The sequence below is a fragment of the Chroicocephalus ridibundus genome, chromosome 5 (genome assembly GCF_963924245.1).
Source record: "Chroicocephalus ridibundus chromosome 5, bChrRid1.1, whole genome shotgun sequence".
NCBI lineage: Eukaryota > Metazoa > Chordata > Aves > Charadriiformes > Laridae > Chroicocephalus > Chroicocephalus ridibundus.
Window position 1 is genome coordinate 17,493,473 of NC_086288.1, and position 18,664 is coordinate 17,512,136.

Consider the following 18,664-nt stretch of genomic DNA (forward strand, 5'->3'; position numbering starts at 1 on the left):
TGTGAGAGTGGGCAGTTATAAGCATTTGATTGCCTATTTTAGAACTACTCTAAACAGTGTAATTTACTAGTGAAAACAAGCGCTGAAGATTTGATCATGGCAGCCTACGGAACTGAATTCACTTTCCTGAATACTTAAACTTTTTGATCCCATTGTTTAAAATGCAACTTTAGTCATGCATTTTATGAAAAGCACTCATGAAAAGCAAATAGAAATAGCGGAAATAAAAAAAAAAATAATAAAAATGCATTTTTGACGTGGAACATGAAGAAATGCTATGCAGATGACCAGATGTAAGCGTGCTGGCTGTGGGTAAAAAAAGCCCCAAAAATCTTACATTTGAAACTAAACTTTAGTTAAAAAACCTGTAGGAGCAGCTGGTTTGCAGATTATGAACATTTTAACAATTTGTAGGAAGGCTGAATTTTGTAGAAGAATTCTGATTTTGCAAACATCTTGCCTTCTTTTGCCTTATATGGATATAATCTAACATTTTTTGTAATATCCAGCTGTAAAGTGTAGAAGGCCTAGCTAAACAAATATTGTTTAAATAAACAAAAGAGAAAATATGTTAAGTAAAAAAACAGTAGAATAACGCTTTACTGGTCTTTTCCAAATATACATGGTTTTATTATGAATATAATAAAAAATTAGCTGTGCCCATGCATAAGTCTTAAAACTATCACCTCCCTCCCCCCATCTTCTTTTGTGCCTTCAAAATTGCGTTTTAACAAATATAAGTATTATTTATAGTTAAAAATCATGAAGTCAAGTAAAACATCAACCATACTGTAGTGCTCAAGTGTGCAGGAGACCATACTGGCAAAAATGGTAAACCATTAGTTTTGTGTGGCTAAATGCCGTGAATTGTCTAAAAGATTTCTTTCTGGTTTGATTAATACAACGTTACTGAAAACACGCACTATTTTTCATGCCCTTAGAGGTGAAAAATTTTAATTAATTGGAAATATTTTTTTTCCCCCTCCATCACCAAATTGCCAGATATTCAGAGAGTACTGTGAGGATATCAGCTTGTCATTTTACATTGTGTATTATACACTGAACAGCAGTGAACGTACAAATTATGCGATGTTTTAATATAATAAAGTTATGACCAGGATAAGTAATTTGACAGTATATAAAAATAAGAACTTTGTTTCTCTGAAATAATTTTAAGTATTCAATCGATGAGCTCATTAAAATCATCACTGAAGTTTTACCTGTGTCATTACCACAAGGTAGATTTATTCTTTTTTAAAAGCATTTCAAAGATATGCCACGGGTCAGCACCACAGTTGAGTTAATTTCTCTTGATATTGAAGTACTCCAAAGAGGTGACAACACCCCGCAGGCTGGCTGAATGCTCAGGAAGCTCATCTATGTAGCTAAGCCGAAGGACAGTTTAAAGGCCAGTTCAACAGCAGCTTCTGTGACTGAGTCATGGAAACAGACATAACACTCCTGAGGTTTTGGATGCAGAATGAGCCTCCTGGAGGAAAAAAAAAAAAAAGAAAAAAAAAAAAGTTATCATAGGTGTTAGCTTTTTCTCCTCAGCAGCGCGATATATTTTGGTTGTACTCTGAGGTTTCAGTAAGATGTTAAAAACAACTGCTGTGTAAGACAGCTAGCAAACTTCTGTGGCTCTCCTGCGTTATCTTACTTCTTTCAACACGTTAGATTTTCAAATCAAGTTCTCTGTTCAGCTTTCTCATGACTGTGTATAGAAAAAACTCTTCAGTTTTTCAGGATCTGTTTGCATGGTAGTGGTGTGTTTTGCACTAATGCAGGTTTCCAGGCTACAAGCTGGAACTTGGGAGCAAGCGCCAGTATTCACATATTTACTAATTTTTAAACTTAGTAGATCTGGGTAGGTACGTTCCCACAGGTCACATTACGCTCTTTTAGGGAAAGAGCTAAAGTAGGAAAGCTGTTAAAACCTGGCGCAAGCGTGTGCAGCATTATAGCATACCATATAGCTCTGCAAATACTAATGGACTGCCCCTGATTTAACACGTTGTTTACTGAAAAAATGTTTTTTAAAAGATATCAACAGCAGCATAAACATTCTAAAATGTTTAAACTAAAGATTTTAATTTTTCCAACCCCACGGATAGCACACAAACTGCAGTTATGTATGTTCTTGGTGGGAAACAATTGTTTTTCTTTTTTTCTCTTTGAACATATGACTTGAAGGCAAACAGGTTGAACAAAAGCTGCGTTAAGAGAATTTCTACATTATTATTCCTGGCCAATAAAATTACCTGTGGATGACGTTTCCCCTCATTGTATCAGAAAAAAGGTTCTTATGCCATATTCAGAAATGTATTTTGCTGTTTTCTGAATTTCCTATCTGCGCAATAATTGAACTAGTCAATTATAACTTAATGAATTAATCAAACATAATTATTTGTCTTCCTTTCGCCCCCTGCCTATACTGAATTTGTTTTTCATATGGTGAAAAACATATGCTTCCATTTAACTGGGCATTTACATTTTTCTTTCTATTTATCTAGTAAGAATACCAAATAGAGAAGACGAATGTAGAAAAGAAGGAAACACCCTTGTTGACTTCCTGCTGCTAACATGACTGTCTGCTTACTACAGTTAAAATGTAGACAGCACAAAATATAGTGAGATATATAAGTGAGAAATATAGTGAGAAGTAGTGGCTACAGAATGGGGCTTACTGGCCTGGACTTAAAACAATTACAAGATTTGAAACAGAAGATTTGGAACATCACACCAATGTGTTCCCAGATCCCAAGTTAAAGCCACATCAGTCAGTCAGCTCAAATATTTCCATGATGTGCCACAATTAAATTTATTCGTAATGAGTACAGTGGCATATTCAAAATGGGAAACACTAGCAGAAACACATTCATTTGTCCTTAAACTCACCCCACAACCCAGTAATTCATTGTTGGTGGTGGTTTCTTCTGATCAGTCCAGTTATCAGGAGAGCACTCAAACAAAACTCCATGTTCTGTTACCAGATCTAGGTCCTCAGCTTCCTTACTCAATTCCGAAGCCCCACTGCCTGCGTTTTTCTTTTTCTGTAAAACAATTGGTGAAATGTTAGTACAGAATGAAATCTTTTTACATAAACACTAGCAAATATAAGCATATGATTTCTTCAGGAATCTCTGATGAACGATATTGCTGTCAAAAAAGGCAGACTTAGGAGATATAACTAACTTGCTTACACGATTCTTTTTTTCCACAGTTTTGTTACTTTGGCATCAAGAGGCCTTTCCATTGTTGTACAACTTAGACAAATGCTCCCTTTTTGGATTTTTTTTTCCCCTTCTAGCTGAACACTATTTCTCTCATAAGACATCTGAGATAATACAGCTTCTCTAAACAAGCACGTTACAACAGCTAAAGCTCTCATCTTTCCTTCTCTGTGTGCCTCCCTAATTAAGAACTGTGATAGTAAAAGCCTATTGAATAAACTTGGCCAGGCAGGAATTTCTTTTTGTAAATAAACAGTCGAAGCACTTTGCTCAGAGCGTTTTCTTGCTCCTACTCAGCATGAACGTGTAAGATGTATAGAAAATAAAGACGTTTTTGTATTCTGTTGGTTTTAGGGCTATGTTTTGTGAAGAGCTTTTGAATAAACCTTGTAAAAGTTCCAGGTGTTTCTGACTGAACTCCTGGTACCTGTTTGGTGAGGATCAAATTGTAGGAACAAAATCTACTTTCTCTCATTGCTCTGTCTTGGTGCTTAACAGTCCCGTGAGTCCAATAATGCCACGGTATTTTTCACCAGAAACGCAAGTGGGAAAAAGACTGGAATGAACATGGAGTTAAACACACGAGGAATTTTGAAAGGGTTTGTCACTACTTCAACTCTTTTCCCATTGAAGTCAAAGGAAGTTTAGTACTCTTTTATAAATGTCTATATAGTAGTGAAGGAAAAACAAGCTTTAAAACCTTTTTTTTTTTTTTTTTTTTGAAGCATAAGAAGTGAGATGAGATTATGGAAACAGGAGTGGAAGTCCCTTTGAAACAAATCTGTCTTAAGGCCAGGGCATCTCTGGATCTACCAATTAAACTTATGTTCCAATGACAAGATCTGAGGAGGTGAAAGAAAAGGTTTCCTTGAAAAAAAACTTTTCATGGGAATTCTGTCTGCCATATGTAGGAGCATAAACCACATCTTTCAATTGGCCTACAATATTGAAGATGTGGGGGCTGAAGGTCTAGAAGAAAAAAGGTGGTCACATTATCACAAACATCTTAATTTCTCAAAAATGGTAGAAGAAAAAGTGAGCATTTGAGAAAAAAAATGGCTTATATTTGCCTGCGAAAATGTCTTTTCAGTTTCCCTAAACATGCTTTGGATTAAATTCATAAAGCATATTCTAAATTAATAGTTCACAGAGTGGAAGAAATGACACAATAGATGACTTTACCCTTCCTATCTCTCTTCTTAGTACACAAAATTGTTTCAAACCCTGTTCTTGCTAATACTGCTACTGAAAAAAACTTAAGGAATATGTTTGTACTCAGTTTAATAGTCTTCCCCACCAAAAAAATGGGGTCGTTATTACGCAATTTCCAAGCTGACATTTGTTTATATTTTAGCACATCTTACACCATGATATTCATACTGAAAATACTAAAGAAAAAATTAAGTACTAAGAGGGGATATTTGATAGAACTACAAGGGTCTGTACTTCCATATGCATTAAAACTTCTTTCCTTCTGATTTTATTTAAGAAAATACTAAGATGATGATAAAGAAAATGAGGCCAGGGCTGCTTCTTACATACAGTGGCATATATTGTAGGGTTTAAAAACACAGAGCTTATTTTTTCTCAATTTAAAATTTATTCAAAATTTCTGTACACATTTAGAAGTTAAATTGTGAATTTTCAGTTCTCTAAAAGTGAGGCAAAAATTAGTGATTGATCAGTTTAAATAATTTTGCATTATTGGTGCAATTCTCTGAATCCTAAGCTGTAACAATATTTAGTTGATGACAAAGAATAAGCAGTATAATATTAATTTCTGTATTTGAGTTTTTTGTCGTGCACTATGAACAAGAAAAAACTTCCACTCATTCTTTTACATTTTCTTCATGCCATGAACAAACTGCTAATTTCAGCATTAATTATTGGAGCCAACATGCAAAAACTACCCCACATTTCTCTTAAAGAGAAACTTTGTTCTGCAGCACATGTTCATCAATTATTTCTGATTTTCAGAGCAGAATGAACCCTGCTGCTGCCTAGTCTACTCACGTCTGAAGAAGCCAGAAAATCATGTGCTGAGGTAGCGGTGGCCAAAACAGAAGTTTTGACTTTCAACCGTGAGTTTTTCGCTTTTTACGAGCTTCACCTAGTAGCTGAATAGTTTCTTTATTCTTTTGTTTGTTTGTTTGTTTGAACTATAAAATGTCTATTTAACAGTTGTAACCAGAGGCAATTCGATGATAAGAAATGTTTGTGTATTCTCTCTGCTTGCTTTTGGGTTTCTACATCTCCCAACAGAAGTGCCCAAAATACATGACTCAATGCCAAAGTCCTACTCAGCCAAACCTCAGCGTCATATGAAGTTGACAGAACAATCCACCAAATTAACCTATTTTTTGCACTTAAAAGTTCCCAGATGATTTAACAAGGCACATAGGTCTAACCAGAAGTGACTTCTTCAGTAACTTCAAGAAATGATTAAGAAAAATTATACTGCTACTTACAAACTCTGTTCATTCAATTTGTACTGTTATTTCCCATTTCTCATTTAATTCACTTGGATTGTCACTTTAGGATCTAAAAAAATGCAACTCAGACAGTATTCCACTTAGGTTTATAGTTAATTATTTCTCTTTTCCAAAAGAACTAAACAGGTCACAAAATTAGCAGAGATTAATGTTATCTTTATTTGGTTCATGTCAATAAAAATCAACTGTGCAGTTAACAAACCAGACTTTCAGCAAAATAAAGTGTGCATTGAACACAAAGTGTCTGATCTGAACAGAGTATCTCATAAATGGATTCTTATACCTATTATTTAGATATCTGCATTACTACTACCATCTTTCTCCAGATGGATCATTTGGAATAAACAGAAATTTTTAGTCAAACAGGAGGTGGTACAGTTGCTGACATCAGATCTGTCCATTTTTAAGGCTAATCTAAATATTGCGTACCCACATACATTCTGGCAGCTGGGATCAGGCTTCAGCCCACATCTAGCGCAAGGCTTGAATTGGTATCTTTGTAAAGGGAAGAAGCCTCACCTGTTCTGGCATCCCACCTAATCTAAACTCCAAGAGAGCTGGCAGCATAATTAAATGGAATCAATCATTATAGCCAGTCTTATTCTAGAGAGATATCCATGTGAACAATTACAGACAGTAGTTGATGGCAGACATATAAGCAATCTTGGGTAGCACAGGAAGCAAAGAACGACCCTCTCATGGTCAGAGGCCCTCCCCAGGTCACTGTTCAGACACAGTGAAGGGAGACCGCACTGTCACTGCTCATACGAAAACATTTTCTGTGAAAAAAGAGGGCCTACATTTCCTTTTGCTGCCAATCTGAAATCCCCCCCTAGCGTTCAAATGGCTAAAACCCCACTCTTTTGCTACTTAACAGTTCTTGAACCCAGGGCGTGAAACTCTTTGCTGAGCTACAAACAAGTCCTAATATGAAACAGAGTAAGAAAGTACTATACTGGAGACATTGAGTATTTATTTTGAGGGCATTTTTGGTGGGAGAGCGAGCCATCATTGCACGCATACTTGGTTGGATGGTCAGAGAAAGAACCTGCCCATAACAGTAAAATATCAGGAGTTTTAAAAACAACCACACACATGCAAATACATCTGCTAGTGAACTATTTAAATAATTAAGTGAAAACAATCTTGAAATACAGAGTTGAGAATGTAAATAGAAAAATGGAAAACAAAGCTTCCATACTTCTTTCCTCATGGACTGCTGAAAAACGGAACGAATTGAAAGACAGCATCGATAGAAATTCTCAATTAACTGAGGGTGGATGGAGCCACCGAGCTGTGCTACTTCTTTGTGAGTTGGAGTAATAAAGATTCCTTGCATCGTTTCCAAAGATAGATAGTGGAAGAGGGTATTCTCAGGACCAGATGTCAACCTTCAAAAACAGGAGAATTCATTTAATATTCAAATAACTTTGAAATAAATTTCAGTTAAACAGCATATACTTTTGTTTCTTAAGACAGAATTGTTTTCTGGTAACTACAATAGAATACAAAAGTGGATACAGACATTCAAAAGGTTTCTATTCCTACACCAAGGAAATCCTGCTAATTTAGACTGTTAACACTCAATTTAAAAAACAAAACAAAACAAGCCACTCAAAACCAAACAAACGCAAAAAACTATGGAACTAGTTAGGTATTGCACTGTGTTCTCAAAAATTCTCACCAAAAAAAAGAAAAAGGAACAGAGAAGTAAAAGCTTTGGGGGCAACAGAAAAAAAAAGAAAAAAGGAAAGCTTTCGTTAGAGCTCAACTAAAACACCAGATCAGACTGTGCCGGCACAAGCATCAGGCAGGAACTGTGAAGATCCTGGCTTCTTTGTCCTTTGTACAGCTACCTAGACACCAGGGAGGCGCAGGATTTGTGTGTGGTCCAAAAACTCTTTTATTTGAACTTTCAAGGTCACATATATGTGGGACATCCGCATACATTCTACTGACATACTCTTGAGAAACAGCTGTCTTTTCTAATTAAGCTCTCCATTTAAGAGCTTCACTTTTGAGAATCCTTGCATAGCAAAGTTTTGGTTAGAATAAAGTGATGCAGGAGCTTCTGTGATCTGTGCGTAGTCAAAAAACGATCCAAGCACGGCCTTAGGTCTGAAATGATGAATTAAAAATGTTTTCTTACTTGATAGCGTTAAGAAGTTCTGTATCTTTCTCTGAGAGGTTCTTTTTGAGGTTTCCTAAATGAAATGGATTTGGTAGGGTATGTTTTTTTCTAGTGGTCTAAAAAACAAGGAGATAAATGAACTCAACAAGGAGATAAATGTGAAAAACCACAACTAACAAAAGAACAGAATCAAATCAAGAAATCACCTACTTAGAAGAAAATCATGTAGCATTTTTTAAAAGGCCCAAATGGTTGCATCAACTTACATAAATGCATTTTATAGCCTTTTTAAGACTGAAATGGGTTAGAAGCAGTTGTACAACTGTGCAGTAATTTGTTCTGATAATTTATGTTTACACCATTATTATTTTGGGAATATTCTCCAATTATTTCTGCTGATTCCAATGCATCTGTGCCCACTTCAGTCATGGGAAAACCCCAAATATTTGCAAGCAATGATAAATAAATGTGATGGCTCTGGGGCTGACCCAAAGCTTCCCAAGGCAACAGACGTATTTGCAGGGGATCTTAGATTTATTCTTTTATAGTGTGCTTTTTTAAAAAGGAAGTTACTTGAGTGAGTTTTTCAGAGAACTGCCACCTCCCCCAAGCCCACCAGAACCTTATAAATTCCCTCTGTCTTTGTTCTCAGACCTGATCCACTGCAGATTGTGGATTACTGCTTTCATCTTCTGCAGGACCTTCATTTCCACGGTCAGGTCCTCCACTGTTTCTCGTAGGGCTCGGCTTACGTGTCATTATAGAAGAGTCACCAAACAGGGTCCTTTTGCTCGCTGGAGTGGTTACTGATTTGGAAGTATTTTGTAGCTTACTTAGGATGGGTGAGGTGGTCAAGCTCTCCGGTTTGTCACGTGTTGCAGGAAGGAACCAGTCAGCACAAGATAAAGGTGGGATGGACGGAGAATCTAGCCGTTCCTCTATGCTGGCGTCTATTCCTTCCAGTTGAAGTATAGTGGCTTTGACCTGATCTACGTATATACAGTCTGGTCCTGGATTCCCGATAGCTTTGGATGCACAGCCTCCTGCCTCGAGCAGGACGCACAGCATGAAGTGTCTCTGTTAACATGGAGGTAGCAACATTAGCCTTTGGTTTAATATACAGTACATGCTGTATTATATTTACATCTCATCTGTTACTTCAGCCAAATACAGCACTATATTTAACACTTCTTCCTCATTTCCAGACTTATTTTTTTATAATCAAATCATGTCCATGGAGATCTGTTATCATGTTATTTGAGTTAAAAAAGCTATCATTTATATACTCAGTTGTTTGCTTTAAAAAAGTCCACATTTAAAAAACCACCACATTTCTGAAAAGACTTGTCTGAAAATACAAAATCATGAAAGCAAAAACATTTTCAACCGAAGTGAAAGGGTATAAAAATAATGAAAATTCATACTTAAAACTTGCAAGTTTTACACATGCATAAAAAATGCTGCTCTCTGAGAAATTCTATCCCATGAAACAGCTATAATATGAATATTTTGTAATATTACTAAATAAAACACATAAAAAGTGTTGATCTTGTTGAACAATAGACAACACACAACAGCAAAACAGAGCATCAGAGAACAGGCACACTGCAAATGTTAACTTACCAAGCCAACTATCAGTAAGAAGTACCTTGCTTCAGGTTCCCTGTATCCTGTGAAGCTTGAAACTTCCCATGGCTGGATATGATGATGTGGAAATACTTCCCTCCATATCACTAACTGACCAATCTTCTGTTCTGCTGCCAAGGGTAACAGACAATAGTGCCGACAATATAAACCTATATCAATAAGATCTTCCTTTGGCAAGTGATTACCAATCAAGTAACCCTTAATTAAACACAGAAAAGGAAGTATATTCAGTAAGAAATACACCACCACCGCTTATCACTTAATAGTACTTTTCAGCTAGAGTTATCCATGCTCCACATGCACTGAGGTTGTCAGTTTCTCGCCAAAGACACTCTTTTTGGTACACAGTTGTACAACAGATAACACCGAGCTTTTGCACCGCATCTGAAGAATACAAGTACTGAAATATAAACAAAGAAAACATCAGTATATATGTAAGTTATCAAAGGGGAGCTGGAAAATGTATGGCTTTAACGGCTTGCTAAACACCTACAGAGTTAAGGTGCTTTAATTCTCATTTAATTCTCTCTCCGGTGAAAGCTCAGTATTTGTGGAATTAATAAAATTTCCAAAGAAGATACATAGTACAACAGTATTTCTATCACTAAGGGCATTACAGTTAAAGCGCTGTCATGGTAGATACCGTGCAGTTCCATTTGTGCTAACAGTTTAGTCTCATAATACTACCAGCGTAAAGAACAATTGTATGATAAAATATTTAAAATATAAGTTTCCTTAAAGCAAAGACTGTTATCTTCCTCTCTATACTGTTGAATACACTGTCTACGTTTAATAAAAAGAAATAAATTTACAAATGAGGCCAGAGTGGAAAAAGCTGTCAATCCAATGACTAAAGTCTTGGATTTAAAGACAGATTAAAGATAGATCACCTGTTATCTTTATTAAAAAATGGCAATGAACAAAAAAAAATCCTATTACAATATCATACAGCATCCCTTGAATTGACTCTTACTATTGTCTCCAATCCTTGCTTTATACACTGCAAAATTCCTTTAAGACAGTTTCAAACAAGTATTTTGTTCTTCCTGGTCGTATAGTACATATCACAGCCCGACGTCAATTTTTTTTTTTTTATGGTGTTTGAGTTTTAGGTCTGTTATTAGAAATTCACACTTAAAGGAATCATACATTTTTTTCATATTTGTGAGGTTCTGAAAAGAGTTACTCCATGACTGAGTGAGATTTCCAGATGAATTTTCCTAATCTTTTGGCCTTAATCACTCACTAATACTACCTTGTAGAAGAGACAAGAGCCCATAATCATATATAATCTTCTCATGTCGTAATAATCTTCAGACTGTGGAAAAAAAAAGCATGGTATAATTTTTAATTCAGAATTTTTATTTTAGTTACCAAATGCAAGTCAACTAATTCCAGTCAATTGTAATCAATATCTTATTTAATATTTTCTTTTTTGACCACTTCTTATCATCAGTACGGCAGTTAACACTGAACTGTTAAGTGAAATACCAAGTTTTTATTGATTTTCCTGTCACTACAATTTTCTCTAGCAATTTTCAGTTAAAAATAACCGGTTTCCTATTTAGTTCTTACCTGTCCATAAACTGTTTTTGTTAGGATATGCTAATTCTCAAAGTTCTTAACAACGAGTAGCAGAGGCATAACTATTGACACCAGAGGCCATCCTAGAGTAAAAGTTCCAAGTCAAAGCATTTTTTCCCAGTATTTGACATTTTACCAAAAATGTACCAGTTCATTGATCTTTTAATCTAGATGCTCAGGGCCCTCAAATTAGTAACACTATCTTTAGGTGGACAGAGTGTGTATTAGTTTAAATGGGTGTTATAAAGTTCTGTGCAATAAGCTACAACTTATAAATATTGTTTTCTCTAAATAATCATCAGGTTGTTTAGTACAGTGATTCTTTTTTTTTTTTTCTTTTGCAAGATAGACTATATGTCTGCCTACCTTGTATTTTAGGTTTTAAGAATTAAGTATCTTTTGCAATTAAGAATATGTGTGTCCCAAAATATGCTAAATATGTGATCAAACAAGTTATCTTTATGCTCAATTATAATATACCTATGAGGAAAATAATTTTAAAGTAACTGTTCTGGGACATGAGTTTAAGAAAGTTCAGATCACAAAGATTAGAAAATAAAAATGGAATTTCAGTATGTTTACACCTCACCGCCCTATACAGCGCAGTAAAGAGCACGCACAGCAAGTGATACTTAAGTAAATTACTGTCTCCTCCTTTAACAATATTAAAACTATGCATAACATGTAGCTGCATTCTGTAAACTGGAAAATTAAGTTCTTAGTGCCCCATAGAAGTTTTCAGGCTTATTCACAATTGCTTGGGAAGGAGACAATTATCTATATGAAACATGACATGTAACAACAATCAGCCATGTTAAAATTATAGTCTCCTTGTAGACATCCCATGGACTTAAATTATAGTAAATCATTCAGTGACTAGTGCTATGGGTTTCTAATACGGTTATAATGTTAACCATGGAGAGAAATTCAAAATAAACAGAATGGTACAATTGAGCTATCTTAAAACAAGAACAGTACAGTATAACTTTGCTTTGACTTCCACTTGATTAAAAAAAGTGGGTGAGTTTGGAATTGGTGCTTTTTTAAACGACTTAATATGACAGCAAGGTAAAGAGATAGTGTGCGATGCAAACAACAGAAATAAAACGTTTACCAGCTCTGCAAAGTCAGCTGCTTCCAGATCGCTCAGCGCTGTGTCAATTTCCATCTGAAATATTTAAACGGTACATTTTAACAGAGATTTCCAACACATTAACTTAGAATAACAGCATAATTCGCTCTATTTTGCTAGTCTCAGAAGATTAGGATTCACAGGTACAAAGAGAATGAATAAAAATTGGCACATACTTTTCAGTAGTAATATCAAATATCAATAACAGCTCAATTCATCAGATTAAAGAAAAATCCTTCTTAATTGCTGTGTATTTCCCCCTTCTTTGAAACTGTAAAATTTCTCTGCATGTGTGCCTGCTGAACCCACTGTTTGGTATAAAGGAGATGTCACTCTTGCTCTCAGCGTGCTTTAAAACAGGAGGTCTAGAGGCTACCCCTTGAAGGCTAGAGACAGCTCTGAAATCTGGCAAGCTATTGTATCCAACTGAGTTATTAGAAAAATCTTTTTCACAATGGATTTAGTTTTTGTCTCTATGGAAATTGCCAAAACTTTCTCACACATTATCTTTGTTCTACTGAAACCGCTTTTAAGCTTGCTTATTTCTCCAACTACAAGAGCTGTTGGTTAATGTAAGTTTTACTAAAAATACTTTCCTTTAAAGAAAATGGTACTGAAGTTCATGACATAAATGTGCTACTTAATGAAAAGAACCTAAAAACCATCATTACAAATTTCTTGGGCTGTATTAAGAGGCTGCCTCTAATTGAAATAGAGCCAGTTTTTCAAACAGAGAAGTGTCAGCAAGGCTGCTGGCAGTCGACAACTAACCAGTCTCTCAGCTTTTCCCCAGTTAAAATTTAAATGGCTTTCTGCCCAACAAAGAACTGACATTTTTAGTTTTATATTCCCTACAGCATATAAAGATCTTCACCAAAGCTTAACTGGAAATTTCATCTTCTGCAACAAAATTTTTTTTCTGGAAAATGTGGATGATCCCACACAATTTTGGAAAACGATGTCTATATCATAAATATAAACTAAGTTACTTTCTAAATCCCTTTAAAGCCTACAATTTTACAAGAAACAACCAACCTGAACGCTAAACTAGAGAACAAACCGTAACAGAGTCTCTCCACAGAAACTGGAGAGAAAAGAAAAAAGCATGGAGGGAAAAAAAAAAAGATCACCAACTAGTCCAAGGGGAAAAAAAAAAGTGTCATTTCCTGGATAGGAAAAAAAAAAAAGTTTGACAACAGTTAGTGCACTAAGTTGCATTTCAAATATATATTAGGTTGCTGACTGACCACATTTTACAACTACATGTTGCATAAACGTTTTATTCCCTTCAGTTATGGAGCATGTTGCCTGCCAACTGCTGTACAACGCAGCTCAGACTTGCTTATCTGTGCAGAGCCAAACTGGGCTGGAACTGTGTTACAGAATCTGCCACCCTGTAAGGCAAAGGTTTGCTAGTTGCAACCCCTGTTGCAGACTTCATTTTGCATAATTCAAGCTGAATTCAGTTTTCTTTTTGTGTAATTCAAAAGAATATGTAATTCCAAATAATACCATAAATTTCTGAATAAATGCAGTATGTGTTGGTCTTGCAACTCTACTGCAGAAACCTCCTTGGGATTGTTCTCTCTTGTACAAAAATTGTTAAAATTGTTTTAAATTGGAGAAATAATACCTTTTTTTTATTTTGGTCTAATAACATCAGTTCTACAGCGTATATGAAAATCCACTTCAGAGAAGACTTGGCAGGGACAATGCATCACACATATATAAAATCTATTATTTTAATTTCTAAAAAAAACAACTTTACCAATAATTATCCTAATGATCCCAATTTTAACTCTGTAAAGTCATTAAAATGAGATTGAAGACTGAAAGCTATAATGCTATTTACTTTTGTCTTATTATGGCTAAAAGCACAACCCAGTTTCTAATTGGGAGGTAATCAGACACAGTGAAACAGTGCAGAAAAGCTGTACCTGTATGGTGTCAAACAAATGATGTATGGGCATTTATTTTGATTCTGCAACAGCCATTTATAACTCTCCTAAATTACAAATTACGCGTGGGCTTCTGGAGTAATATTTTCTACCTGGAAAAATACTTGAATAGTTAAAATCAAACATCAAGCTACATAGCAGGGGCTGCTTTCCCTACTGCATATGCTAGTTGTTAGAGGTGTGTGTGTGCATGTGTATATATATATATATTTTAAATAAAGTTTAATTCCTTTGTCATCAACTTCTCTTCCTAGATAACTCTGAAGTCATCAAAATACATTCATAATAGCAATGTTTCCTGTGGGAATAACTGTGTAGTTCCAAACTTAAATAAAGGATCCTGTAGGAAAATGAGCGGTCTGGGATGGGCAAAGCACTTGACATAAATCACACAGTAACAGCAGAAGATACTGGCATCCATTTTCTGGCTTCTCATACCCAAGTTTTCCTAGAGCGATCTGAAAATGAAATTACCTTGATTTCCTGAGGCAGCGTCAGCCAGCGCAAGCCCGGGAGATTGTCTAAGAATAAGGCACTGCAGGTGTCGTAGTGCTGAGTGCTGGGGCTGGTGTTTGACTTGAGTCTTGCAGGCTGAAGCGCGCGCTGGAAGAACAGGTTGAAGAAATGATCCAGGCGAGAAACATTTTCCACCTGGCAAAAAGCACTGAACAAACACAAACTTCAAGTTAGAATAACACTGAGAAACTTGTAGCTTGTTTATATAACCCTCTGCACTATAGAAGTGTCTTCACAGCATGATACTACTTTTGGATTTTTTTTTTAACATTAATTTTTCACATGAAAAAAACCCACTAGGCTAATATCTACGCAGTACCTACAAAGAAAAAACTGCCTTGCTGAAAGCAGTATAGTATCATAGTAGGTGTTTTAGAGCAACTTAAGATGAGACAATGAGCAGCTTCATCCTTTTGGAAATTAAGATTATTATTTTTCTTTATTTTAGTAATTTATTTTACTATTTTTGGTGTGTTAAAGATCATCTTATTTTCTTCAGACAATTCAAAAAAGCATTCTACTATTCCAAATGGTCTCCAATACTTCTATCAAATTGAGTACTTTACACCTCACATTCAAAGCTAAGCTTTTTCTGAGATGCATTTAAACAGCTGCAGGTATTAGAAGTTGCTCCTTGTCATGAAGTGACATAAAAAACGTCCTAAGAAAAAGAGGAAGCCTGACACTGTGCGAGATTGTTCTTTCTAGAAACTTCTATGCTGTTCAACAGAGAAAAATGAATAGAAATATTTGGCTTTTCTCTATGACATACACACTTTAACCCTGAATTGAACGCAAGCATATGCAGAGCCTAGCTTGGCGTTTTCATTTGGGTTACAGTCAGATTGAAAATTTTCTGGGTCATTTCTAAATGCAGAGAAAGACAGTCACTCTGCCCAATAAAGTTGAAAAGTCTGGAGCGTTTACTTTGTTAAAAATGTAACACTGATTCATATGTATGTTTTACAAACAGTGCTTTAACGCAAAGGATAACATTTGCAGAGTGCTGTTGACATCCACAGTGACTTAGATTACGTGAATGTGTTGTCTTGGGTTTAGTGATCATGAAATGGTCAAGTTTTCAATTCGTAGCGATATAAGGAGGGGGGTTAGCAAAACCTCCACCTTGGACTTGCAGAAGGCGGACTTTGGCTTGTTCAGGACACTGGTTGAGAGAGTCCCTTAGGAGACAGTCCCGAAGGGCAAAGGGGTCCAGGAAGGCTGGACGCTCTTCAAGAAGGAAATCTTAAAGGCCCAGGAGCAGGCTGTCCCCAAGTGTCGCAAGTCTAAAGGGTGAGGAATATGGCCAGTCTGGATGAATAAGGAACTTCTGATGGAACTTAGGAATATAGGAATAAAAGGAGGGTTTACCACCTTTGGAAGAAGGGACAGGCAACTCAGGAGGAGTACAGAGATCTCGTTAGGTTATACAGAGCGAAAATTAGGGAGGCAAAAGCCCAGCTGGAGCTCAACTTGGCCACTAACATTAAGGACAACAAAAAAAGCTTTTATAAATACATCAACAAAAAGAGAGCCAGGGAGAATCTCCATCCCTTACTGGATGCGGGGGGGAAAGTTGCAACTAAAGACAAGGGGAAGGCTGAGATACTTAATGCCTTCTTTGCCTCCATCTTCAATAGTCAGACCAGCTATCCCCAGGGTGCTCAGCCTCCTGAGCTGGAAGATAAGGATGGAGAGCAGAACAACCCACCCATAATCCAGGAGGAAGTAGTCAGTGATCTGCTTCTGCACCTAGAGGTACATAAGTCTATGGGGCTGGACGGGATTCACCCAAGACTACTCGGGGAGCTGGCGTGAGAGCTCACCGAGCCTCTCTCCATCATTTATCAACAGTCTCGGTCAACAGGGCAGGTACCAGACAACTGGAGGGTGGCTAATGTGACACCCATCTACAAGAAGGGTCAGAAGGAGGATCTGGGAAACTACAGGCCTGTCAGCCTGACCTCGGTACCAGGAAAGATCGTGGAGAGGATCATCTTGAGCGAGCTCTCACAGCAAATGCAGGGCGGCCAAGGGATCAGGGCCAGCCAGCACGGGTTTAGGAAAGGGAGGTCCTGCTTAACCAACCTGATCTCTTTCTATGACCATGTGACCCACCTTCTGGATGCGGGGAAGGCTGTGGACGTTGTCTGTCTGGACTTTGGTAAGGCCTTTGACACCGTCCCCCACAGCATTCTCCTGGAGAAGCTGGCGAATCATGGCATAGACAAGTGTACTCTTCGCTGGGTTAAAAACTGGCTGGATGGCTGTGCCCAGAGAGTTGTGATTAATGGGGTGAAACCCTCTTGGCAGGCGGTCACCAGTGGTGTCCCTCAGGGCTCAGTTTTGGGGCCGGATTTGTTTAATATCTTTATCACTGATCTGGATGAGGGGATTGAGTGCACCCTCAGTAAGTTTGCAGATGACACCAAACTAGGTGGGAGTGTTGATCTGCTTGAGGGTAGGAAGGCTCTACAGAGGGACCTGGACAGGCTGGATCGATGGGCCAAGGCCAACTGTATGAGGTTTAAGAAGGCCAAGTGCCAGGTCCTGCATTTCGGTCACAACAACCCCAAGCAACACTACAGGCTTGGGGAAGAGTGGCTGGAAAGCTGCCCGGCAGTAAAGGACCTGGGGGTGCTGGTGGACGGCCAGCTTAACATGAGCCAGCAGTGTGCCCAGGTGGCCAAGAAGGCCAACAGCATTCTGGCTTGTATCAGGAATAGCGTGGCCAGCAGGAGCAGGGAAGTGATCGCGCCTCTGTACTCGGCACTGGTGAGGCCTCACCTGGAGTACTGTGTTCAGTTCCGGGCCCCGCTGTACAAGAGGGACATTGAGGTGCTGGAGCGTGGCCAGAGGAGAGCTCCCAGGCTGGTGAGGGCTCTGGAGCCCAGGTCATATGAGGAGAGGCTGAGGGAGCTGGGCATGTTTAGCTTGGAGAAGAGGAGGCTGAGGGGAGACCTCACTGCCCTCTACAACTGCCTGAAAGGAGGTTGCAGAGAGGTGGGTGTTGGCCTCTTCTCCCAAGTGAATAATGACAGGACCAGAGGAAACGGTCTGAAGTTGTGGCAGGGGAGGTTTAGATTAGGTATTAGGAGGAATTACTTTACTGAAAGAGTGGTCAGGCACTGGAACAGCTTGCCCAGGGAAGGTGGTTGAGTCACCATCCCTAGAGGTGTTTAAGAAAGGTCTAGATGGGGCACTTCAGGGCATGCTCTACTGGCAGAGATTGTAGGTTGTTTGGTTGGACTTGATGATCTCAAAGGTCCTTTCCAACCATGAAGATTCTATGATTCTAATGATTTAACCTAATCAAGGACAAAACTTTCTGAAGTAACAAAGACTGTTTAAAAAGAGTTTTGCTAGTGAAACAAAAAGGCAAGAAGAACAGATTCCTGTTTTATTGTGCAAGTATAAAAGACATGCAAAGAAATTCCATGTAAGGATTAAAAATGAATGCTACTAGTTGTCGTTTTCAGTGAGCATCAATGAAAATATTAGTGACTGAGAAGAAAACACGTTTGAAAGAACTGACCTGTCTAAAGAACCGTACATAAATTTCAAGGTCCTGACAACATCTTCGATCATGTTCCTCAGCTGAGAAAGTGGCACACTAAAAAATAAAATTCAAATGCACACTTATAGCATCTTTACTCGATGTATTGCAAACAAAAAAAATTCTTCATCGGACTGTATGAGGTAGTTCCTTTGAGTGACTTGCCCGCAAAGACAGACAGTAGTAAAGGCCGGGGAGGGAGTGTGTGAGGGGGGAGAGGAAGTCCTGCTACAACACATAAATATGTAATATTACTGCTGTTATTCAGTAGCCTCTAATCAGGACTTGACTTTACCAAACACTGAAAATTACTGTTTTACAGCCTACAAGTATTTCTGAGATTTAACGAGATCTTATTCCCTTTAGAGGAAATGAAAAAGAAGCTGTAACAACTGATATATACAAGATGTGAACA

General features: G+C 37.5%; 1 protein-coding gene and 1 long non-coding RNA gene across 4 annotated transcripts in view; one reads left to right on the plus strand and one right to left on the minus strand.

Annotated features, from left to right (window-relative positions):
* LOC134515997 (uncharacterized) overlaps nt 1–18,664 on the plus strand; it is a 38,232-nt gene that overhangs the window by 12,118 nt on the left and 7,450 nt on the right. Inside the window, exon 3 of the long non-coding RNA XR_010071192.1 lies at nt 5,211–5,314. This is a non-coding gene — a long non-coding RNA (uncharacterized LOC134515997). The remainder of the gene's footprint in view (nt 1–5,210; nt 5,315–18,664) is intronic.
* INTU (inturned planar cell polarity protein) overlaps nt 453–18,664 on the minus strand; it is a 54,632-nt gene continuing 36,420 nt past the window's right edge. For 2 of the 3 annotated variants that reach the window (XM_063335752.1, XM_063335753.1), the window contains 10 exons: nt 18,229–18,306; nt 14,652–14,841; nt 12,202–12,255; nt 10,759–10,821; nt 9,480–9,701; nt 8,511–8,933; nt 7,875–7,972; nt 6,927–7,116; nt 2,899–3,053; nt 453–1,489 (listed from right to left, as the gene is read on the minus strand). In XM_063335752.1, the coding sequence (XP_063191822.1) occupies nt 1,378–1,489; nt 2,899–3,053; nt 6,927–7,116; nt 7,875–7,972; nt 8,511–8,933; nt 9,480–9,701; nt 10,759–10,821; nt 12,202–12,255; nt 14,652–14,841; nt 18,229–18,306 (1,585 nt within the window). In that variant the 3' untranslated portion in view covers nt 453–1,377. The remainder of the gene's footprint in view (nt 1,490–2,898; nt 3,054–6,926; nt 7,117–7,874; nt 7,973–8,510; nt 8,934–9,479; nt 9,702–10,758; nt 10,822–12,201; nt 12,256–14,651; nt 14,842–18,228; nt 18,307–18,664) is intronic. The other variant, XM_063335750.1, reaches the window with a different exon arrangement.